Source organism: Schistocerca serialis, chromosome 2, assembly GCF_023864345.2.
Source record: "Schistocerca serialis cubense isolate TAMUIC-IGC-003099 chromosome 2, iqSchSeri2.2, whole genome shotgun sequence".
Classification (NCBI taxonomy): Eukaryota; Metazoa; Arthropoda; class Insecta; order Orthoptera; family Acrididae; genus Schistocerca; species Schistocerca serialis.
In genome coordinates, this window is record NC_064639.1 from 800,694,853 (window position 1) to 800,721,371 (window position 26,519).

At 42.3% G+C, this 26,519-nt stretch overlaps 1 protein-coding gene across 2 annotated transcripts in view; it reads right to left on the reverse strand.

Moving 5' to 3' along the window:
* Positions 1-26,519, reverse strand: part of LOC126458041 (actin-related protein 5) — a 208,060-nt gene that overhangs the window by 118,797 nt on the left and 62,744 nt on the right. For both annotated transcript variants that reach the window (XM_050094833.1, XM_050094834.1), the window contains exons 5-6: positions 13,234-13,452; positions 1,901-1,981 (exon numbers count right to left, since the gene is read on the reverse strand). In XM_050094833.1, coding sequence (XP_049950790.1) covers positions 1,901-1,981; positions 13,234-13,452 — 300 coding nt within the window. The remainder of the gene's footprint in view (positions 1-1,900; positions 1,982-13,233; positions 13,453-26,519) is intronic.

The following is a 26,519-nucleotide window of genomic DNA, read 5'->3' on the forward strand; positions in this document are numbered from 1 at the left end:
CGTAGGCGAACAAGGAAGCAGGCTGCTAATGAAGCCAGCTGGCTTCACCAGTTTACTTCCCCTCCCCCTAGGAAGTGACTCTGTGTATATAGCAGCAACACTACAAGAGGCTGCTACCAGACAGGCACACTACTTGACTGCTCGAAACTGGAAGGCAGCTGGCAACTACTGACGACATTTACTTAAGTGGAACCAATTTCTGTTTCTGCAACACGTCCGTCAGCACCTCGAATTAATTGCCAACTGTGCTGCCAGCTCCCAGAGACAGAGCACTATTGTCAACTGTGGACTGCTTCGCTTCCGCAAAGTATGGGCACAATTGGAGATCCTTCAGCCAAGGTGACAAAAGACGACATGCCGCCAACACTTGAGCTAGTTCCCGAAATTCCACTAGAGAGCCCAGTTCCAGCAGTGCCATCTCTTCTACAAGCAGATCCAAAGTTCTATCATGAATATGGTTCTGACATAGCAGTCACTATTTATGGAACAGTAGGAACAGTGATTCACGAGTATCTGCAAGTTTATTTCAGTCCAGCTGACTAACTCATCGACTTTCAGAGACAGCAAAGTTATTTATGAGGGCCATTCAATAAATTATGCAACATAATTCTTTTTATGCTCAATTTCGGTTGAAAAAAATATGGGATTTGTTGTGGGACATCGTGGAATATTCCTGCTTAGCCACTATAGTTTCATGAAATTCTGATACATAACGGTGCTATATGCAGCCTTCAAAATCACATCTGTAACGGAGATGTGTTCCAAGCAGGGAGCTATCAATGAGATTCTTTCGGTGGAAAACCAGAGCATTGTAGATGTTCTCGTAGCTGTTTGTTAAACGTCTATGAAGACGTGGCACTGAACAAAAGCATAGCGAGTCATCGAGTGAGGCACCTGTCATCACAGCAACAATGTCGCGTCAAACTGTCTGATCTCCCATGTGCCAGCCGACCAGACACCCTCAGGAAATTGAAGAAATAACTTTCATGCACATTCGTCACCATAAAAATGTGAAAGACTCCTCCGTCTCCATGACAACACAATGCCTCACACAGAAGTCTCAGCACCCAAGAGGAGCTTGCACAACTTGATTGGACTGTTGTCACACCTTCCGACTTCCATCTGTTTGGTAGAATGAAGGATGCACTCACAGAAAGCAGTACATGGTTACTGGCGCAGCAAGACATTGGCTCTAACATCGATCAGTGTAGTGGCACCGTGTGGTCATACAGGCCCTGCCAGTGAGGTGGCGCAAGGCCATCACAGTGAATGGAGACTGCTTTGAAAAAGCGTGTTTTGTAGCCTAAAGAGTGGAGAATAAAACGGTGTATTGGAATCCTGAATAAAACCAACCTGCTTCTGAGGGTGGAGTGGGTGGTGTTGGTGGGGTGCGGAGGGGGGGGGGGGGGGGGAAGTGTTGCATTACTTATTGAATGCCCCTCTCAACTGTATTATGTACAGGACTTTCTCGGTAGCCGGATGCATGGTACTTAATTACATTATTGTAGCTATGATAAATGATATTTATGCCTTTACATTGTGTTATTTATGTTTTAGTGCCGTCCTGTCGGGCAAGTATACATTTAGACATTTGCAAGCATGCATTACTGAGACTTTGTAGCGAACTATATCAGAAAATACATTTTCAACTACTGTGGGTTTGGACTAGATTAACAGCGACATTTAGTTACGACACCCAAACAGGTAATTTACGTATGACAACTGAAATCCATGAAGAGTAATGTGATAATGTAAACACAGCACCAACTCTGTCACAAACAGTTAATGTGAGACTTCTCCTGCAGAGTGGCAACAGTCATCACCATATCACAATATGAACTACTTAAAAATTGTGAAGAACTTTTAGGCACTGAAAAGCAATCATTATGGTACTTCTTACCTTGAATTCTTCTTCCTCGCCTTCTTCTATCAAATCCTGGATGGCCATTAGCTGATTTAACTGCTCCTCGTCTTCAGCAAGCTGAAATCATAGAAACTGTTTGTCAGCAGTAACATCAACTCTAGAACAAGTCTGTTGGCTTCTGTCTCGGGTTCTTCAGCCGACGTTTGTCTGATGATTTTTCTGGCATTTCACCGGCACGAGTGTCTGGCATAGTCAAAGTTTCACCTTCCATTGCTGGCGGTGGACTGGAGCCGAGCTTGTGGGTGCAAACTATATGTACCTGGTGTGCCAATGTCTAAGGGCTTCTCCATGGTCATTTTCGGTGCGGTTCCCTTGCTAACTGCAACAGTCGTTAGCTGTAGCACAGGAAGCCAGGATCCATTTTTCCTCTTTCTTGTTGAAGCTGTTCTCGTTTTTGTGTATTCCTACAGCTTCTCTGAACAAATGGGTGTGATAGTTATTCTCTACAGCCAGAACTTCCGTGTCGGCGAACTTCACTGTGTGGTCAGTCTCACACAGCAAGGGCTCTCCCACAGCCAATTTCTCCACCTGCCCCAACCTGCAATGTCATTTATGTTCTGTAATCCTGGTGTGGATTGATCACCCAATCATTCCAACATAAACTTTTCTGCATGTGCATAGCATGCAGTATATCCTAGCATTGCACATGGGACCCTTTTCACCTTTTCCGATCTAAGACAAACTTTGGCTCTTGTTGTCAGTTTGTAAATAGTCTTTACACCGTGTTTGCACAATATACCATGGAGAAGTCCTCGGACGTCGGCGTGACAGGTACATATAGTCTGCAGCCGCAAGCTCGGCAATAGAGGGTGAACTTTGACAGCACCAGCCACTCATGCTGGCAAAACATCAGAAAAGTCATAAGACGAACATCGGCCGAAGAACCGGAGACAGAAGCCAACAGGCAGTTTGTCAACAAGTGGCCATGAAAGCCTTAACAATTTTCTAGAACAAGTGTTCCAATACTCTTCAAAAAAGTTTCTTCTTCTTCCACCTAATACAACCAAGAATACACATTGTCGTCATCATCATCATTACTACTACTACTACTACTACTAGTATAGTCTGCTTCCATAGCTAAGAGGTCAGTGTGTTTGACTGTTGTGTAAAGGACGTGGGTTCAATTCTCAGTGCAGCTCGTGATTTTTCCTTGGTGAGGTGGGAAGCCCGGAACAGAATCCACTTAGCCTTGTGATGCTAATTTAGGAGCTACTTGAATTGACAAGTAGTGGCTCCACAGTCTGGGAAAGCTGAAATCAGCCAGGAGAATAGTGTGTTGACTCCATGTCCTGCCATATGGCATAAATGATGCAATATGGCAGAGAACAACACTAAGGTCATTACACGGTCTTCTGAGCTTATCATCATCATTTCACAGCAGAGGTTATTTGTTGCACAGAGTCAAGTCCACTCCAGCATACTAACAACTTCTCTTAGGCTCAGTGACTCAAATGATTTTGCAATACTTTACACCATTTATGGGTACTTCCGACCAATATTGTTAATTCCTATATCACTTTCTTTACTACATTTTCTAGTATCTAGATACAACATTCTTCAAACTGTGGGCTACTGGTTCCAGAGCAACAATGATGACAGTGCATTTCAGTTTTTATATTCGACCTTTGATAGAACTCAATACTAAGATCCTTGTGTTTCAATTTCTTTCGAATTGCCGTATCACTAATATTTTAATTACATGGGACTAAGGCATTGATTAACAAGCATGACCTCTCAACTCACTGATTTATAACAATATCAGGCTTGTTTGATGTTATAGTTCGTTCAGTATGTATTCGTTGATTGGAATATTGTTATGATCATCTGTCATGACTGCTTTAGGTGTTTAGTTGTGTCAGTTTTAGGAGAGATCTAGTACCAGCAGAGTTGAAGACACTTGCCAATGAAAATGTAAGCACACCACATTGTGCCTCTTGAGGTATTTATTCTTTATCAACATTGGGTAGCCTGATTTTATGTGAACCGTTGTCAAAGAATGTACTCCAGAAAGTCAACATCTACTGACCTGAGTGGTTTTTACTGCCACTTTTATGAAGTTCGTCGTCCTTAAGACCTGTCTGCATGTAGCCATTTTCCCTCTCTGAAGCCACAGATATGTCTAATCTCTGTCAATGTTAAAGTTCTCCGGGCTGTTTGGGTATTGACCATGCAGCCTGAGCTGCTTCCGTGTCTCAAATTTGATATTACAACAACAAGGGGAGTCAGTGTCAGAATCCTCTGGATTATGTGAGCACTTTCTTGCAGCCTTCTTAGGATGGGGAATAGTTACTGTTTCCGTTTACCATCTCTCAATTGTGGCCATGCAATTCCCTTCTTCACAGGTCATTATACAATCTGGAGAGAGAGCAAGTGATTTCCCACTATCTGCCCCACTACATCACAAGAAGCAAGTAAAGGTTGTTTGCAATTCCCTTCTTCACAGGTCATTATACAATCTGGAGAGAGAGCAAGTGATTTCCCACTATCTGCCCCACTACATCACAAGAAGCAAGTAAAGGTTGTTTCACAAAGTTATACTGAGCCTCTGCAGAGTGCACTATGAATAACACCAATGCAGTGTGCAGACAGGCTTGGTTGGGTGTGTGTATTTTCCACAAAGTGTGTTAGCACTAAATGGAATTCAGATATGAATTATTAATAATACAAACAAAAGAAACATGTATGGACAGAATTTACATAAATCTCTCCTCAGTGCTAGTGAGGAAACTGATTCTTCGTCATCCTGTACAGCAGCTATGAGTATAGTGTTATATAGAAACAAAGATGATTTGACTTACCAAACGAAAGTGCTGGCAGGTCGACAGACACACAAACAACCACAAACATACACACAAAATTCAAGCTTTCGCAACAAACTGTTGCCTCATCAGGAAAGAGGGAAGGAGAGGGAAAGACGAAAGGAAGTGGGTTTTAAGGGAGAGGGTAAGGAGTCATTCCAATCCCGGGAGCGGAAAGACTTACCTTAGGGGGAAAAAAGGACGGGTATACACACGCACACGCGCACACATATCCATCCACACATATACAGACACAAGCAGACATCTGCTTGTGTCTGTATATGTGTGGATGGATACGTGTGTGTGTGTGTGTGTGTGTGTGTGCGCGCGCGAGTGTATACCCGTCCTTTCCTCCTTTTTTCCTTTTTTCCTCCTTTTTTCCCCCTAAGGTAAGTGTTTCCGCTCCCGGGATTGGAATGACTCCTTACCCTCTCCCTTAAAACCCATTTCCTTTCGTCTTTCCCTCTCCTTCCCTCTTTCCTGATGAGGCAACAGTTTGTTGCGAAAGCTTGAATTTTGTGTGTATGTTTGTGTTTGTTTGTGTGTCTGTCGACCTGCCAGCACTTTCATTTGGTAAGTCACATCATCTTTGTTTTTAGATATATTTTTCCTATGTGGAATGTTTCCCTCTAGGAAAGGATGTGGGTTTTAAGGGAGAGGGTAAGGAGTCATTCCAATCCGGGGAGCGGAAATACTTACCCTAGGGGGGATATGTGTGTGTGTGCGAGTGTATACCTGTACTTTTTTCCCCCTAGGGTAAGTATTTCCGCTCCCGGGATTGGAATGACTCCTTACCCTCTCCCTTAAAACCCACATCCTTTCGTCTGTTTGTGTTTCTATCGACCTGCCAGCGCTTTCGTATGGTAAGTCACATCATATGTACTGTCTCTGTGTGTGTGTGTGTGTGTGTGTGTGTGTGTGTGTGTGTGGACGCGCGCATACGTGTGAAAGGGGGGAGGGGCAGTGGGACAATTTTATCTCTGAAATATTTTACCCAAGTTGATGCCATCATCATTAAGCCATACAATAGAGTTGCATGCCATCACGAAAACTAACACTGTGGCTAATGTTACAAGAGCACATCAGTCAATCATTCAAACAGCTGCACTTGTAATTACTAAAAAGGATGTCGCCCTTCTACAAGAACAATAGGTCTGTCTAGCTTCTCAACATATAACCCTCCTCCTGTAGTTGCACCACTGGTACAGCTATCTGCATCATGTGGCACGCAAGCCAACTAACCTCAGGAAGGTCCATCACTCATGGGGAACTACGAGGATATGGGGAATGTACAATGTAACTGTAAGGAAAATCACATGTAAGATAATAGTGAGATCCACTCTACTAAATGACTCAAGATTTTGGACGCCTTATCAAGTAAGCATGACAGATAACACGAAATAAATTGAGCTACTAGGAATGTACCATTTTGTACACATGATAGAAATCCTCAGTTCCCCCCCCCCCCCCCCCACCCCCCCTCCCTGGCCACTTTTGCTCAAGACACACACAAATGTAATCTCTCTCTCTCTCTCTCTCTCTCTCTCTCTCTCTCTCTCTCACACACACACACACACACACACACACACACACACACACCAGCAAAAAAATGCTCTCGGGGCACAAAAAAAGACGAATATGCTCCTATTTAAAAGACTCTGACTGAAAAGTGAGGACCAGCTGCCTCATTCTACCTTCCTCAGCCAGCATCTGTACAAGTTTTCCTAAAAATTTTGACATGTGAACATATTTGCACTCTTTCTTAACATGTAATGCACCTCTCACTACCACAAGCTCCCCTAACTGTAACTTGCTCACTATCCACTAGTCCATAGCTATAAGTCACTTATATCCACCCATTCCCACTTGACCATTCTCACGCAGTCAGCCTAACTTATTGCCATTATTTCTTTGTGTCTCTCCATCTGCCACTGTCTCCTGTCTCACAGTCAGTCTCACTCATTTTGTCCTACTACTACTGTCACCTCTCACTGGCACTGTCTCCTTCTTGCTGAAAAGGACTGGTAACTGCAGACATCCTTGCTACCCTGCGTGATAGGTGAATTTTGCAGGTAGCACTCGAAAGGAGATGGACAAAGAGAGAGGGGGGCGGGCGACGGCCCGGGACAGAGCGGGGGGCGGGGGCGACGGGCCGAGACAGAGCGGGGGGCGGGGGCGACGGGCCGAGACAGAGCGGGGGGGGCGACGGGCCGAGACAGAGCGGGGGGGGGGAGGGGCCGACGGGCCGAGACAGAGCGGGGGGGGGGGGGGGTGGCCGACGGGCCGAGACAGAGCGGGGGGGGGGGGGGGGTGGCCGACGGGCCGAGACAGAGCGGGGGGGGTGGCCGACGGGCCGAGACAGAGCGGGGGGGCGCCGACGGGCCGAGACAGAGCGGGGGGGGGGCCGACGGGCCGAGACAGAGCGGGGGGGGGGCCGACGGGCCGAGACAGAGCGGGGGGGGGGGGGGCGACGGGCCGAGACAGAGCGGGGGGGGGGGGCGACGGGCCGAGACAGAGCGGGGGGGGGGCGACGGGCCGAGACAGAGCGGGGGGGGGCGATGGGCCGAGACAGAGCGGGGGGGGGGGGGCGACGGGCCGAGACAGAGCGGGGGGGGGGCCGACGGGCCGAGACAGAGCGGGGGGGGGGGGCCGACGGGCCGAGACAGAGCGGGGGGGGGGGGCCGACGGGCCGAGACAGAGCGGGGGGGGGGGGCCGACGGGCCGAGACAGAGCGGGGGGGGCCGAGGGGCCGAGACAGAGCGGGAGGGGGCGAGGGGCCGAGACAGGCGGGAGGGGGCGAGACAGGCGGGAGGGGGCGAGGGGCCGAGACAGGCGGGAGGGGGCGAGGGGCCGAGACAGGCGGGAGGGGGCGAGGGGCCGAGACAGGCGGGAGGGGGCGAGGGGCCGAGACAGGCGGGAGGGGGCGAGGGGCCGAGACAGGCGGGAGGGGGCGAGGGGGCGAGGGGCCGAGACAGGCGGGAGGGGGCGAGGGGCCGAGACAGGCGGGAGGGGGCGAGGGGCCGAGACAGGCGGGAGGGGGCGAGGGGCCGAGACAGACGGGAGGGGGCGAGGGGCCGAGACAGACGGGAGGGGGCGAGGGGCCGAGACAGACGGGAGGGGGCGAGGGGCCGAGACAGACGGGAGGGGGCGAGGGGCCGAGACAGACGGGAGGGGGCGAGGGGCCGAGACAGACGGGAGGGGGCGAGGGGCCGAGACAGACGGGAGGGGGCGAGGGGCCGAGACAGACGGGAGGGGGCGAGGGGCCGAGACAGACGGGAGGGGGCGAGGGGCCGAGACAGACGGGAGGGGGCGAGGGGCCGAGACAGACGGGAGGGGGCGAGGGGCCGAGACAGACGGGAGGGGGCGAGGGGCCGAGACAGACGGGAGGGGGCGAGGGGCCGAGACAGACGGGAGGGGGCGAGGGGCCGAGACAGACGGGAGGGGGCGAGGGGCCGAGACAGACGGGAGGGGGCGAGGGGCCGAGACGGTGGGTGGAATGTGGTGTCAGACCGAGACAAGGAGGGGGCGATGGGGGCATCAGACTGAGACAGGGGGAGGGGGGGGGGGACAGGGTGTCAGACCTAAGGACCTAGATGGGGGAGGTGGCAATGTGAGCGTCGGACCGAGCCGGGGGGAGGAGGGGGGGATGTGGAGACGGACTGAGAAAGGAGGTGAGATGGAGATGGACCTAGACAAGGAGTGAGTTGGAAATGGACCAAACCCGGAGGAGGGGGAGGAGATGTGCACAGAGAGGGAGGGGGAGGAGATGTGCACAGAGAGGGAGGGGGAGGAGATGGGCAGTGATGGGAGAGGAGGATATGAATACAAAGAGAGGGAGTAGGTGGTGAACAGGTAGGGTGGAGGAAGTAAGAGACTGACAAAGAGGCGAATGAGAAGGAGACGGACAGTGAAAGGAGTGTGAAGAGGAGATTTACAGAGAGACTGGTTAGTAGAAAATACACAGAGAGAGGAGTGACGAGGAGAGGCACAGAGAAAAGGCGTGGGAGCACATAGAGTAACAGAAGGCGGGAATAAGCAAAAATCTGGACATCTGCTAATACTGGTATGAAGTACCTTTTGCCACACTGTGTACAGCATCCTGGAATATCTATGTAGATGCAGAAATGAGGAAGACAAACAAAAACAGTAGACTGTGGTGAGAGAAGAGAGAACCAAACAGTTCAAATAAATCCGGACACAGCCAGTAATATTTCAGGCAAAATGCACTCTAAGATATTCGATGTATGAAATCAATTCTCCTCGTTCTTAATCTTAGGTGTGATTATGTCCAAACAAACACCGGGGTTGGCTTGGCTCTAAAACAACTGGTATTCCTGTCATTCACACATTCTCTCAGTTTTATTCCTCTTTCCAACGGTACAAAAATCTCACTGATCTCAAAAGAATTAAGTTTTAACATCAACCAAATAAACAAAAAATATTATTGTACACTTTGTGAATGTATCTTGCAGTTATTGATCTCAACAGAAGAAAATATAGTATCAGCAACAGCTTACAAATGTAAACTGTGATCCACTAAGGAACTGATAGTGGAACAAGAAAGAAAACGCACAGGATAAATGAATGCGGCAAATAACAAAATCTCAATCAAAACAAGAAACTAATCAGCTGTTAAAATGTGTTTTTTTATCATTTCAATCATTATGTCAGTTTGTGCAGCAGAAAAAAGTAAAGGTTTGGTATTTCATACAGTTCATTTAATTAGTGAACGTTAACATGGCAAACTATCATGATGCAGAATATGACAATTATTTTTTATTTGTTTGACTTTTGCACAAACAAGAGGTAAGGAGTAATTACATACACTACTTTGTACAGGCATGTTCTTCCATTCCAGCAGTATAAGAAGTCTTCACACAAGAAATAGCATTAAAGTGCTGTACATGTTAGACGAGAGGCAAAGAATGTAGTATCAGGCAAATAAAAATTAACTGGAGTTAAAATTAAGTTGCATGCTTTCATATTGTTCATGATTTTGTTAACCCTCTAAATTGGCGTGACGAATATATCTGTCCACTCTCTGCTAATTCATAGTGTATTTTACAGTTATATTTGTCCTCTGCATTATGTAGCAAGTAGCTAGTGAGAATTATGAGTTATCAGTCTGCTCTTGAAACTGTGGTATTAGTTGAGCTTCGTTCACTAGATGGCAGTTCTCTTCGGGCAATACTTGGAGACAGAGCAGTTGCTTTTACAAAGTGACGATAATTTCAGTGAGAGTTCTGGAAATTTTCAAGATATGGATGTTGAGGCTAATGAAAGTAACTTCGATTCAGAAACATTTGACGACAAGACACTACTGTAGCAGATGGTACATTGGCTATTTGTACATGATAGTTCAATTTGTGATCAATATTTGTTCAGTGTTGGTAGTGGTACAGTTGAGCCCTAAAAAAAATATGATGTGATAAGGAGTCTTGTGTGTTTTGTGGATTATGCTTTGTGCAAAGTAATAGTGGAATAGATGAACTTACATGAACATAGTAAATAGCTTCTCATCAGAATAAAGCAGCACACTCCGAGGTTCACAGTTGGCAGGATACTACAAGGGACGATGTAAAAACACTTTTTGGAATGCTCATACTTCAAGAAATTCTTCACATATCAGAACACAAGATGTACTTTTCAAAGAGAGAACCAGTTCACACGCCTTTTTTCAGGAAACTGATTAGCAAAAACCAGTTTCACCTTTTATTGGAATTCGTCCACTTTGCTGACAATATCTCGTACGATCCACTAGGCACTGTCAGCAGAAAACTATTCAAAATTCACCTGTTTATGGAGCACCTGCAGTGTAGTTTCAGATCAGTATATGTGCCATAAATGTACATCACAGTTTTCAAATCACTGTTGCTCTGGAAAGCATGGCTTGGATGGGCGCAATTTATTCCGTCAGAATGCAACAGATTTGGCATCAAATTCCCTAATTCTATAAAAGCAGCTCTAGGTATGTATGGGACTTTATTGTTTACACTCGAAAGGACATTAATTATGGTAGCCACTATCCAGAAGGGCAACTGGTACACCAGTCCAGATTTGGTGGACAAACTATCCTGCAATAACACCGACATTGTCAGCACAATGCGGCAAGACAGAAAAGGGTTCCCTGACACTGTAAAAAAGGAAAAATTTAAGAAAGAAGAGGACATAACAGGGTACAGAGGCAAACAGATGGCAATGAAATGGAAGGACAAAAAGAGATGGTGTTATAATAAATGAAAAGTACTAGTTTGCTTTTGTTCTACAGTATTACTTTTATTGCGTTAACTGGTTTTTGGCCTACAGGACCATCTTCAGACATTTGCGGAGTATTGTCACCAAAGAAGTTACAATGTTTGTAAACAACACTGAAACAGAAGTTAGACACCAACACTGAAGCAGAAACATACAGCAAGTAACATCTTTGACAGTGTGGTGGTAATGCATGTAAAAAGTAAAAAAATTGAACAGTAAATAAAAAAATAAAAAGGGAGTAGACAGGGAGAAACTAACACAAAATAGGAACAGCATGTCTACATTAATAAACAAAACTAATAAAATAAAATAAAATTAGTACTTGAGAAGGCCACTTCAGTGGTATAAAATGTGGAGAATGATATAAAAAACCAATTAAAAGAAGAAAGAATTATCAATGTAACTAAAGAATATATAGGGAACTTAAGCAATATCAATAAGATACACAGAAAAGAATAAACGCGGCAAAATGGAGCAGTGTGAGGGAACATACTGTAAATGCAATCTTTGAGAGTGTGGTAGTACTGCATTTTAAAAGGAAAAAAAGACTGAACAATACACAAATACAAAAGGAGGAAACAGGAAAAACATTAACACTATACTCAAAACAGTGATTATATAACAGTTTGCATTAAATAAACAGCAGTTACATAATTACTATCTTGAGTATAATGTCAATGTTTTTCCTGTTTGCTCCTTTTATATTTGTGTATTGTTCAGTCTTTTTTTTTTCTTTTAAAATGCCGTACTACACACTCTCAAAGATTGCATTTAAAGTATGTTCCCTCACACTCCTCCATTTTCCTGCATTTATTCTTTTCTGTTTATCTTACTGATATCGCTTAAGTTCCTTATATATTCTGTAGTTACACTGATAATTATTTCTTCTTTTAATTGGTTTGTTTATCACTCTCCACATTTTATACCACCTTAAGCAGCCTTCTCAAGTACTAATTTTATTTTATTTTATTAGTTTTGTTCATTAATAGAAACTTATGTAGGCATGCTGTTCCTATTTTGTGTTAGTTTTTCCCTGTCTATTCCCTTTTTATTTTTATTCATTTACTGTTCACTTTTTTCTTTTTTACATTGCATTGCCACCACACTGTCAAAGAAGTTACTTACTGTATGTTTCTGCTTCAATGTGGATGTGTAACTTCTGTTCCAGTGTTGTTTATAAACACTGTAACTTCTTTGATGACAATACTCAGTAAATGTCTGAAGATGGCCTTGTAAGCCGAAAACCTGTTAACACAATACAAGTAATACTGTAGAACAAAAGCAAACTAGTGCTTTTCATTTTTTATAGTGTTGTTCTACCGAGAACCGATGGAAGATGCAGTTAACAAGATGTTACGCTCTGCGCCTTCCATGATGATACATTCTTAAATGTAAACTCAAGTAGGGAATCGTTCAAAAGCCACACGTTGTCACTGATTACAACAAGAATATAGGAGGTATGGATAGGTGCAACTGAGAGTTGCACGGCTACAGCTACCAGATGGCCAGGAGCAGGCTGGAAAAATATTATCAGAAGGTATTCCGCCACTTGTTGGAGGTTGTATACTTCAATGCATATGTTCTGCACAAGAAGCATGGTGGCAAACACAGCAAATGAGCTTCATGATTAGTCTTGGCGAACAGTTAGCCTTATATTCACCACAACAAGAGAGATCAGTAGGACACCCACCTAGAACACCGAAAGCAACACACCTTACAGCGAGGCATTTTCCATACCTTCTGCCACCCACAACGAAGAGAAGACTGACAAGGAGATCTGTGGTGTGCATGGCAAAAGGCCTTCGCAAAGAGCCTTCATCTAGTACACAGAATGCGCAGTTTCCTTGTGTGCAGTACCTTGCTTTAAAATGTTTCACACTGAAGACGACTGGTAATATTGTGAAAATAAATATCATTAACTCCTGTAATATATTTTATTCATTCCCAACCATCATCAATTTAAATTCAAAAATGAAAACTTTTATGTTTTAGAAAAATACACAGCACCATCGTGCCAGGGTGCGCTTGTGCATATTACCTGCTGAGTAAGAGATGCGTGCATGTGAACTACCCATTAAACAGGTGATGAGCTACATCAATGGCAACAGGAAAAACCTCTCTGAACATTAACTTTAATAATGTTTCACTTTCATGCAGAATCAGATAAAAACACACAGAAAATAAATGCAAGAATTTCAAAACTTTGCTTGAAATCAACAGCTTCCAATGTTATTTACAGTAATTTCCATTACATACCCTCTCTTCACGCTTTCTAGCGTTTATCTCTGTGAGTCTACGGGCCAGCTCCTTTCGGCGTTCACGTTGTTGCTCTGGTGTAAGACCTGTTGGTGCAGGTGGTGCTGTGTAAGGAAGTTGAATGCGGATGACATTTTCTTCATAGTAATCTGTGTCAGCCCACAGAGAAAGTTGCTCAGTGTAGTCCGATGCTACACTACCAAATCTGTGGATTATCTCCTGAAATATATTCATGTAATTATTCAAGTTGCTTCTTCAAAGTTTACAGTTATAAAGGTAGAGTACACAACTAATACTTTTAGTACAAAACTGGAATATTCTAAACAAGAACAAAAAAAACACATCAGAATTAGAAATCACCTACATTGTATTCTGCACTGTGGTCAAATATCTACTGTTTTACTGCAATGCTCTCAGCACCCTAAATACTGAATGGGGTGGGCTGGATACAGTAGTTTCTAATAAGTAACTCAAATTAATATCCATGTAGTGTTATCAATTGCAGTAAACAGTATTACTAATAATTAAGAAGCAAGGTGAAGTGTGTTTTTTGCTTATCAATCATTTGATATTATGTAGTCATGAAGCTAAGGAAACGGTTGCAAAGCATTACTTAATGATTTACACTACCACCCTCACTCAGTATCGAGGCTGTAAATGAGATTAGATCTAAATACCCTTGTGTGTGAGGGTCTGTTTAAGCCACAAATTGTCTAACTACAATGGCTGTCCAGCAAAGTAAATTATGAAACTATCTCATATATGGAGGAGAGATGTAGTGGGGTGATTTCAGAATAGCTGTGTTGTCCAGCTCTGTCAATTTTGCAGAAAGATTACTGAACTGTTGCTTGCCCATATCTGTAAATCAAAATGGCCCCTATCATTGAAAATCCTGCTGCTCGTGAATTAGTATTATAATCCATTTTCTGGCGTGAATAATGTGAAAGCATATGCATTCACAGTGGACTTTGTGCAGTACACAGAGTGATTATTATATGAGAGAGAGAGAGAGAGAGAGAGAGAGAGAGAGAGAGAGAGAGAGAGAGCTGTAAGAAAGTGGTGCCATCTATTTCAGAAAGTAAGTTGAACATCCACAATGAACAAAGAAGCAGATGATCATCTGTTGTGATATGTGAACTGGTCGCAAAGATGGACAACAGAATCAGGGAAAATCATTGGTTCACAATTCCAAAATTATCAACCAGTTTCCATCAGGTATCACAGGCAGTGTTGGATGAACTTTTAACTGATAGGCTTGGTTATCAAAAATTTTGTGCACGATAGGTCCTGAAGCTTTTGATTAACATCCACTAAACAAGGGAATTAAACTGTTCTTCCTTGAGATAGGAAATTTTCATGTCGCCCATATTCAGTTAAAAATTTAAAGAAAAATATGCTTATCATTTCATGCGAAGTGGCGCCTAATGGATTTTATCACGGCCAAGTACAGTGTAACATGCTAGAGGCAGTTCCAAGTCCAACTCTCATATGAAGGACAGTGTAAACTTTAGCAGTGGTATAACACAAGTCCCAACTTCCATGTCAACCAACACTCAGTATCGAATGAAAGTCAGATCCCAGCTGCCAATGGAGTTGATTTGAGTGGAATGTTCCACACTGATCCTCTCATTGTCTCTCTAGCTGGTCAGTCCTCCAGTTATCCTTTACATCTTATCAAGCTCACTTTTTAGTGAGCAAAACTGTTATTTTCTACCTGAGCGACATCAAACAGGCCACGAAAGCATATGATTTAATTGTGTCTTTTTTATATGATTTGTGTATTAAAACGTTGTTTTTCTGTATAATTCATACCAAAGAGTGGAGATCTTGGCAGTGATTCATCAGTGTTCAACCTACGCAGCAAATCAGCAGAACAGGCCCCTAACCACAAGAGTGCTGATGGTCCGCAACAGCGAGAACATCGCGTCCTCACTGTCAACATCACCTTTATGTATTATTGTAAACTTGATGTTTAACACGAATTTATGAAAATGTATTAGTTCGCAAGAAGGTCTTAAGTTTGTATGAGCATTGTATGTCATGTTGATGTCTTGTAAATAAAAAAGAGTGTTATTCAAATAAGTCTATTGAAGAGCATACTAATTGTACCAACAAGCTATACGAAAGTTACTGAAGTTGGACTTACTTGGAGAAAATGTTAGAAAGTCAATATCTGACGCATCTGAAGGAACAATAGGTCTTCAATTATTAACAAACACTGTTTTGGAGTTATTAGTAAGCAACTTAATTTTGAAATATGATAAACTCAGAACCTATATTGAAAGTGTTACCAATTTTACGAAAAGTGGCTGAAGTGTAGTTTGGAAAGTTAGAAGAGTACTGAAAATCTTAACTTTTCTAAAGTGACTAAATGTGAACAATACAGTGAACTAGTTTATTTAATTTCTAATGCGTAAATTTGATTTTGGTAGTAACTCAGTAGTAATACCAGACTAATATGGTTACACGAATGTACAGCGATAGAACCTGTGAAGCTTACTTATTAACTATGTCAGATTAGAGGTGTGTGATAGGAAAGTGGACATGGGATTTTTAAAGAATAACAAATTTTAATCTTAATCACAGATATTAACTGACACTGAAGAAGGAAATGCAGTACAGCTGTTAAAGAGTATCTTTGGCCAATTGAATTTTATTGATGTGATGTGTCACTGTTTAGTGAAACAGAAAAGCAATTCTTACACGACGACAATGATTTATTTGAAATTTTAAAGACAGTTCCCTCTCAATTAAGCAGGATGATCTTGTTATATACACTAGCAGTATCTGGAATCTATTTTCTATTAAGGAAAATATAAATTAATTATGAAGAAATTTTCACGAGGTGTTTTCCCACTGATTAACATGGTCATATACATTAACAAAAAAGCCATTTGAAGAATATTAATTTTTAATACATCTGAAGAAAGAGTATAATGTCTTATCACATCCAGAATACACCATCTGGGCTCTGTGGGTTATTGAAGAGACAGGGGCATTCAATTATCCACATCAAGTAAGAGAGTATGTGACCAGTCGAGGACAGGACATCAATATTTAATAGTGCACCCAGGACATCTCAATATTTATTAGTGCACATCTTAAATATGTTCCACACATCTGTTAGTTTACTGGCAGAATTGATAAGGAGTCCAAAAACTGTTGCCACACACTCCTTTTGCTCTTATTAATTATACAGTGGCATTCAGCCCTCATCACTCAAAAGACTGTAGTTCTCACCAGATAGCCTCTACAGGTCTTAACACCAATCTTCAATTGGAAAACTGTAATTATTCTGTGTAGAGAAAGTCCGTCACACAGCTGTCCAGAATACTTTGGCGTGAACACAAGAATAGATTAATGTAACAGGATTAACCCATAGTAGTGATGAGGTGTGTGTTTTGTCCCTATTCAGAACATATACTTTCTATCAAGAGGAAGTAATGGAGTAACAAAATAAACGTTGAGTAGTCATCTCTACAGAGCACCAACTGGCAGTGCAATCGTGTGACAAGGTTGGGTATTATTGTCTACAAAATCATTATGGGCAGTTAAATACTAAAATAATCACTTTATTCAGCACATGCTATAAACAGCAGTTGTTTGTAAACTTAACGTTTACAGGAAGAGATGAATCGTGGTATTCATCATTTACAAGGATAGCAACACCACATTCAGCCCTCTCTCTACTGAGCTTATCCATTCTGTGAAGACTATACAACCTCTTAGAACACAGGTGTCAGACACTCTAAAATAGGTGCGTTGTAGGTAAAAGCAAGGGATTGTTTGTAAATGAAACAGTTTCTCCAACCAACTCCTGAACCTGTCAATGCTCTATTGCACTACAGAAGCCACTTTAGTGTTACGGCATTACCTTTATCCTTTGGCTTTTGCCACATTGGCAAGATTATGGTGGTTGGGTGTTTGGATGAGGGGACTGGCAGTTCCCTTATGCATACTTTAAATTATATAAAATCAATAGGCAGAGCATTGCCTGACAAATCAGTCAAATTAAAGTCAGTGAGATGTAATTAAAAGAAGGGATTGGTTGATAGAACACATTCTGAGACTTCAAGGGATCAGGAATTTAGTATCTGAGGAAAGTGTGAGGGCTAAAAATCGTAGAGGGAGATCAAGAGAAAAAGACAGTAAGCAGATTCAGAAGGATGTTGGTTGCAGTAGTTATTCGAAGATGAAGAGGCTTGCACAGGATATAGTAGTGTGGAGAGCTGCATCAAACCAGTCTTCAGGCTGACTGCTACCACAACAACAACAACAACAAACAGATATAAGGTTTCAGCCTAATTTCCCTGTCTCTGACTTTGCCATTTAACACCCCTCCCCCTTCTCTCTCTCTCTCTCTCTCTCTCTCTCTCTCTCTCTCTCTCTGTGTGTGTGTGTGTGTGTGTGTGTGTGTACACATGCATGCACACACACTTTCCAAAAAATTTGAAACTCCTATTTAGCACAGTATTCTAAAATCCCCATTGTTAGTTACAATTTCAAGACAGAGCCACAAGTAAAGCACTGTCTGGTCTCTTATCTTAAAATAAAACAAAGTATGGTATACTGTGTTCTGTACGCAAAAGGCACCACACAATGGATGGTCCTCTACTTGGAGGAAGAAGCCAAGTACCATCACATTGTGGCTTGTACATATACAAGTGAGAAGGATTTAATTCCATCCTAGTAGCCAGAAGGATGTATACCATAACTACAGTTTATTATCCATTGCTTAGCACCCTTTGTTGTAGCAACCCTTTTTTTGTTTCATTTGCACCTAATTCCACAGCAATGTGGAAGCATGAAGACACACTGCACACTGAGCCACAGATTTTTCAGAACTTCCTTCCCTGGCTGCCACATCTATTAATCAATTTCTCTTAATTCCTAGGTGCCCCGGTACCCATTAGAATGACACCTCAATTCCCCACTTTTGTACATGGAAGAGACCGTTATGGATATTCTGGATTACTTTATCTGCTGGCAAAAAGTGTACAGATTGAAGGTCACACACAGTCACAGCATATAAGGAACTTTGTAATCCAAATACAATGCATTCACTTCACTGACCTCAAGATTTCACATACTTTAATTAGTAGGCTGAGGATGACACAATCAGGGAAAATTGCAGAACATGAAGAAATGCAATTTCTCCTGTACTTCAATAAACTGAATTAACCTCGGCCTCTTTAGTAACCAAAGGAGTAATTGGTTACAGTCCTAGGTTTTGGTTGGTAGTTGTCCCACATCAACTGACACTATCTCACACTTTGTACTGAACCCAGGTGTCATTTCCTGGGACAATTCCTGAAAATTTGTTCCATGGATGGGCAAGCAGTGCTTTGATATGCCAGTGATTCTGGAACAGCTAGAAACCCATATACCTGAGCCATTTTGAGATGCTGGCTATAATCTGTCTTCCCCTCTATTTTACTTTGATTCTGCAACAATCAGACTTTGAATATGAGACTGTTAAGAGAGAAAAAACAGTTTATTGCTAAGCAAATTTGACCATGTTGCCCTATACAAAAATGTGTATCTGTATTTAAAGAAAATATCGAAGTTCCTCAAATTTATGTGGAAAAATATTGCTGTAAAAGGTTAAGCATACAGATCATTTTACTTCCTAACAACGCCTAGACTCAACCCTGCTCACATTAACATTTAAATATATTCTACTTTCGCAGGCTACTTACTGACAACAACAATGCTGTTATGTCTCCTGATCTCATATGTAACTACACACATCTGCAAATAAACCATATCAATGTTCACTGCTACCCTATCTATCAATGTAACACATCCAAACTCATAAACCATCACTATAAAAAATTATTCAAATAATTTTGGTGCACCATATCCACACACGACCAATCTGTGAGAACCCCGAACAATGACACTTTACCCGCATACTGGCGTGTGATCAGGAGTGCTTGGGCATCGTTGAACATAAAAATAGCAAGACAATGCCCTCACTAAAAATAAAAATAAATAAAAAAATAAAATTAAATTAAATGCACTCAGCTCGAAAAGTTACAGAGAATAAGCGATGCTTAAGTGGTGCGATTTACTGTGTCATACTAATACCAATGGCTGTACCCCTTAAAAGTTGTCAGATTATACGTGGTAGCTCCCAATCTCAGTGCAAAAGCTGTGTGTGAGGTTAATTCTTTAGGCATTATGACCAGCCTGATCATATCAACCTGATGCCCTCATGATTTATAGCGTTAATGATTGTGTCATAAGAAAGTCTCCCTGCAAAACCTTCCAACTAAATCGTGTCTCTACTAGTAATGTATCAGGAAAGCCTTTTGTATAACAAACTCCCGAAGGGTCACATTGTCAATGGTGGAATGATACTTCCTCAATCCTGGTAAGAGTGGTTAGGAAGGTGTTTGGTTTCAGTATCCAGACCTGACAATGACTGATCATTTGTTCCTAATTCTTCCCTACACAGCTTACAAAGGCAACACTTCAGTCACTACTGACACCCATTAAGTTAATCACTAGTTTGAGAAGTAGGCCCAAAACTGCCTCCTTTCACGAGTTGGGAAACTGCACTATCTACCAGACTTTAGTGTAAAATTTTAGGGAGATTTTCTTTGGTTTATTGTCAATGTAGCAATCATGCAACGCTTGATTTGTTTGCAAAAAGGTGCAGAATCATATGCCTCAGTATCATCTGGATTCAGCTCTCATATGGATATACTGTCTCCCTAAACAGAGAGACTTTTTTCTGACAGTATACAGTAGCGGTCGTCACTTTATTATATAAAAAAAAATAATAAATGTTTAGATATGTGTAAATAACAAGATTAATTTTTCGGTGTGTCAGACAAGCACAATAAGCTGAGCTATGCCTGTAAATGGGTAAAGAATCTTTTCACATTAGTTTCACATAAACAGAATAGTCTTTCTGTTGTTGATGATTTATGCTTACCAATTAATAATACCACATCTGATCGCCGTATCCACATACAAAATCATGACCTTGTCCATCATTTGTTTTGTAATCGGATCTTTGTAATAACTCGAAGTACACAGGTGGGCTTATTGGTTTTTTATATATTGCAGTACCACTTGGAATAAAAACTCAGTTTATCGCTGGTGAAATACCACTATATTATTTCTTCAACACACATCAAAAATACAGACTTTTTACTTATTCTCACAATCAAAATGAGTACCACCAATTACGCTCTAAAATAATGTGCGTCTACCTTTGTTCATTAACAGAGAGTGAGTCCCTTCTCTTACCAAAAAACAGGATATACATCTTGTGTTTTTTAACATTTGAAAATCAATAATACATGACAGTAGGTGCAGGCTCTATGCTGGGCTATTGCTTCACCTTCTCTCTTTTCCTTTGGGAAAAAAAAGACATAAAAGCAAGAAATGCAAAAGGTACATCGCATGGAGAAAGAGCAACTGCATATTGAAGGAATGATGCCTGACTCATGTAAGTGGCAGCAATTGTCTTGGTGAAACAACAGTTTTAACAGCAATTTTTCTACATACTGTGTAGGGACAACCCTCTTTCAGTGCAGCTGCTATGCAGGGTGGTCAAAAACAGTCTGAAATGCTTGTAAGTGCATTTCAGGAGAGGTTGTGCTGGAAATAATTGTTGATAAAAAAAATTTATCATGTTGTGCCATTTCTGAGTTATTTAACACTGAAGTTAGCTAATAAGGTCATTGCACACGCAAGTTCAAGCTGTCTGCCAAGATGGTCGCTAAACATGTTCTTTGCTTGGTTTCCTCAAACTGAACAAATGTAGCATTTACTCATATAGCTTAGCACTTCCAAAAATGGCACATTTTAACTGGCAATGAGCACTTGAACAAATGGTAACTCACTGCATTAGCGCATTTAGCATGTGCAAGTGGTTGAATTTGCACACACAATGACCTGATTGGTTAACTTTAATGCTATATAACTCTTAAATTGCACAACACATCGATTTTCTTTCTGCACTGTTATTTCACAATACAACCTCTCCTGCAACACCCTTAAAGCTTTTCAGACTCTCCTTTGCCAGTCTTTCACCTCGCAACCTGGAAGTCTGCGAGGTTCTCTGTAGGAAATCTGTAGTTAAACCTCTGCAGAGCCACATATCTCTCCACAACTGCCGAGTAGAAATCTTCATTCCAACAGAGAATGTGATATATCTGGAGCTCGTTGAAGATTGTGGAATGAATGAATGTATAATGTGACCCACAAACTCTTTGACACTGTTGCTGTGTTCAAATACAGATGGCTGCAACATGCCCATTTAGCATTGCTGAAATGCCATTTTGGTGGATTTCTTTTGGGCACAGTTCAGTCTGTTACATGTATTCAGACTGTGAGAATCCAAGATTTAGGCCAACATATCAATGAAAACAATCAATTTTTGAAAATATTATGTAATTGGATGGATAAAAAATCTCTGTGTGTGTTTTACTGCCACCGCTTGGTGAGCAGATCTTTTTTTTATCTACCCAATTAAACTGTATTATTAAGATTTAGGGCAGTTAGATAAAATGCATGGTTCAATACCACATTTGGCTTTGAAGTATTTGATAACTTTTTAGTTCTGAAATGCACAATACACGGTTTTTGTTGAAGCAAATGATACATAGGAGCACTTTCAGCAATAATATTTTTCTTATTTGTTTGTAATTAATAAGAACATTTCTATAAGTTATAAAACATAAGCACAATATTCCAGAAAGACTGCCATCCTATTATTTTCACTTTAAAATGGGGAAATAAGAATGGGAACATAATTTTGAAGACAAATATTTTTAGAAAAAAACGTAACTACCCATCAGATACTTCACCCCAATCATAGCATATATCACTAAATCGTATCATTTTATTTACGCTGTTCCCAACTGAAATTTATTATCCATTATCGAAATAATTTCCTATTATTTACAAAAATATAGTTAGCTTCACAAAAAAGAAATTTATTTAATGTAAAATCACTTACCAGCAATATGTACAAAATGCTTCATACACTTCATATTATGGAACCTTTGATCTCTAATTTGTAATTATTTAACATATCCATTGGAATTATTTTCATTCTTCGATATTCCCCACACATGAAAACACAAAATTTTGTCTACATTTGATTTTAGTAAAATAACTGTAATGATATTAGACATATCCAGAATGTTCTACTGCAAATACCTACATTACAAATATCTGTCAAAAGCACATCAGAACTCAGTTCTCAGCCCACAGTTCACTTTAATGTCTTACTTTTTCGCAAGCCATCCGTAGTTCAACTGTTTCATAAATGTGCAACATGTATGTAATTTGTCATTCAAGTGAATGAAAACATATGAGTTGCTCTAGCGATTTCTGAATGTCAAGTACTTGTCAGTCAATGGGCAACAATGTGTGTGTCTTTTAGTTTTGAGTGCTTTTATCTAGAGAATGAAAGTCTCTGTTTTACTTGTGCAGAAGTTACTTTTGAAGACAACACAAGTGGAAAAGAAGATACACGTTTTAATCAAAACAGACTAAAGAACCTTGGCCATTATTAAGATGTAGATGACAGGAAGCCAACCCCTGAACAATTCGGCTAGGGATGAGTCCTTTTAAATATTGTTCTTCTCAATTATGTAGTCATAGTGCAGCATCAGCAGTATCAACTCTAGAAATGCGCTCACTGACAAGTATCTCAGATCCTAATTAAGGTAAGAATTACACTACAAGACCACAGAGTAGTGACTGGAGTGCAAGCTGTTTACCACTTCTCATTGCAAAGACTGGGGACAGATGTCTATGGCGGAGAACTGATCCATGGCAATGCCCAAACGAGTGATTAGTCTGAAGTTCAAGAAAGGCCTTCTGAAGACAGAGGGCTGAAACTCAAATATGTTCGTTGCATATGCAGTCTGCTCAGGAAAGTCTACCCCCTACCTACTGACGAACAGCCCTTTTACACCTAACAGCCACAAGACAGGAACAATTAAATTATATTCTGTGCTCAGGCTTCAACAAATTCACTGCTTCCCAAAATTATAAATATCCTTCTTGTAATCCTTCACACCTCAGTCATTGAATACTGCTCACCTCATTCAATGTCTTGCTTTGCACCCACCCACCCACCTTAAACAATATTTTTGCATTTTTTTTCCTTATGCCTCTTCTGCTCCCAATCCCTTACGCCAAAATTCATACTCCTGAAAAAGATCCAGCTGGAAAACCCATCCCTTATATCCATCCACATTTCCTATTCCACTCCTGTCACTGGCACTGCCTACCCCATCAGTGGCAGAACACCTGCAAAGCAGTGATATTATATATCAACTTCATGGTACCTACTACACCATTCTATATGGAGATAGCCATCAACAAATTATCCAACTTTCACTGACTCATTCCACATCATTTTGATAAGAGAATTTTTAAAAAGATCTATGGAACATGTAACCAAGCAAGCAACCAACCAAACAACCTACCTCAATGAATTGTCACCACCACAGTGTGGCCAAAAACCAACTTGCAGCACACCTGCACAGTCACTGATCACCTTTAAGCCTTGAGTATACGCAAGACCAGTGCTGCATTACTGAGGAGCTGGAAGAGATGCAATATTAACAACATTGCATGTCAATGCTGCTCTCACCTTACTCTTTTTGTCTTACTGGTGGCTAACAAAAGATTGTAAAGGCAGTCGCATCTTCTAGGACAGCAACTGTGACAGGCTCCAACAGTGCTCTGATCCCGCCAAATCTGTAAAGTGAGGACCAGAGTGACAATAGTGGAGCAGAAAGTCTCACGATATGGACCTCTCCATGCGACAACTGTTAGCTTTGTTCTCCCTTTCTAGTGTATGAGTGGGGGCTTATACAGCTTATACAGCCTATTTGGGTCTTGTTGAGATACATTTATTTCTGCACCACATTTTTCTACGCTTAATATCATGGCGAACATCTGCTCCTAGAGGACACAATCTATTACAGCCTACACAATACTTTGTTTTCCAAGATGATCCAATGGCAATAAAAAGAAATAGCTACCACTATTTGGGACACAGCTGACCTTGTCCTATCCAGGTATCTTGAAAGAGAAACTATTCAATGTCTATTTCCAGTTTGTACCCTTCCATCTGGGGACTCTAGGGAAGTTTCTGGAATGCTAAATTTACCTTAAAATTGCTGTCTTGCCCCTTTGTTCATTCAGCCTGTCTTGCAATACTGGACAATAAAAGTTTGCCAATAAATACATGCACGAAAAGTCTCTAATCTGCCGACTAAACTCATTCTCTTCTGAGGATACCAACTGAAATTTACTACAAGCCTCATATTTTAATAAAGTACTTGCAAGGTGTATATATACTCGCAGTCTGATTAATAATATAGCTGTTGGATTAAGGTCGCTCAAGATAAACACTTGTATATTTGGGCACTGCCAGCTACACAATCTGTCATTTCAAGCCTATCTCCGTCTGCCCCTGCCCCCGCCCCCCTTTGCCCCCGCCCCTGCCCCCACCCAACTCTCACACACATGCTCACACCAGGTTTTGGTTGGTTGGTTGGTTCAAAAGGGGGGGGGGGGGGGGGGGGGGGACCAAACTAAGAGGTCATCGGTGTCCCTTGTTCCTAATAAAACAATGCCACAAGGGTGAGAATAAAACAGACGAGACATATAACACAAAATGGAAACAAAAGGAAAGACCACAAGAATGAAAGAAAGACAACGAACACTAAAGGAACAAAAGAGGACAAGAAAACAACAGCGATGCAAGAAACAGTTAGAAGAGAGTAAAACAAGGAAGCAGATTACAGTGGCTGGCCGACCACAAAAATAAAAAGGAAAAGCCAGCCACCCTGCAACACAATAACACCTCCACCCTAAAAGCACTAGGAGGGAGGACACAGAGGGACAAAGGACATGCACTAAAACTCAGATTCAATGATAAAACCCACCCTCACGGATGAAATGTAAAACTAAATCAGCCAATGAGGCATTGTCTGCTAAAATCAATGATAACGGTCTGGCAACCAAAGGTGAAGTCGCAGGGCAGCCAAAGAAGGACAGAGCAGAAGAATATGGGCCACTGTGAACCGGGCGCCACACCGACGCTGAGGTGGGTCTTCACGGCACAGGACGTAGCTGTAGGTCACCCAGGCATGGCCAATGCGGACCCGGCAGAGAACCACGGAGTCCCTGCGAGAGGCTATCATCGAGGACTTCCACTCATTCATGGACCCTTTAATGGTTTGCAGTTTGTTGTGCGTACGGAGATTTTGTCATTCCGTCTCCCAAAGCTGAAAAACCTTGCGGCGTAATAACAAACGCAGGTCAGTTGTGGGGATGCCCATCTCCAGAAGTGGTTTCTGTGTAGCCTGTTTGGCCAGTCTGTCAGCAAGTTCATTTGCTGGGATTCCGATGTGACCAGGGGTCCAGACGAACATCACTGACCAACTGGACTGTTCCAGGGCATAGAAGGACTCCTGGATGAACGCTACCAAAGGATGATGAGGGTAGCACTCGTCGATAGTTTTCAGGCTGCTCAAGAAGTTGGTACATAAAAGAAAAGACTCCCCAGGGCATTAACGGAGATACTGAAGTGCACAAGAAATGGCCACCAGCTCTGGAGTGAATACACTGCAGCCATCAGGTAAGGAATGCTGTTCAATATGGCCGCCGTGAACATAGGCAAACCCAACGTGACCATCAGCCATCAAGCCGTCAGTGTAAACCACTTCAGAGCCCCGGAACACGTCAAGAATCGAGATGATGTGACAGCGGAGAGCCGCAGAGTTAATGGAGTTCTTAGGGCCACATGAAAGGTCCATACGAAGCTGCGGCCGAGGCATACACCATGGAGGCGTATGTGAATGGACCCCAAGTAGAGGTGGTAAAGGGAAGGACTCCAGTCCTGGTGAGCAGTTGTGCACGTCTGATATGCAATGGAAGGACCCCAGCCTCCACCAGTACATTGGTCACTGGACTCATCCTAAAAGCTCCTGCCGCTAGTCGAACCCTACAGTGGTGCACAAGGTAAAGTACCATAGACCACAGTCCCATAGTCAATTCAGGATTGGACAAGGGCTCTGTAGAGCCACAGTAGCATAGAGCGATCTGCACCCAAATTGGTGTTGCTCAGGCAACAGAGGGCATTGAGGTGATGCCAGCACTTCTGCTTAAGTTGACGAAGATGAGGAATCCAAGTCTATCGAGCGTCAAAAACCAGTCCTAAGAATCGATATGTCTCCACTACAGTGAGTGGATCGTCATGAAGGTGAAGTTCTGGGTCAGGATGAACGGTACGACGCCGA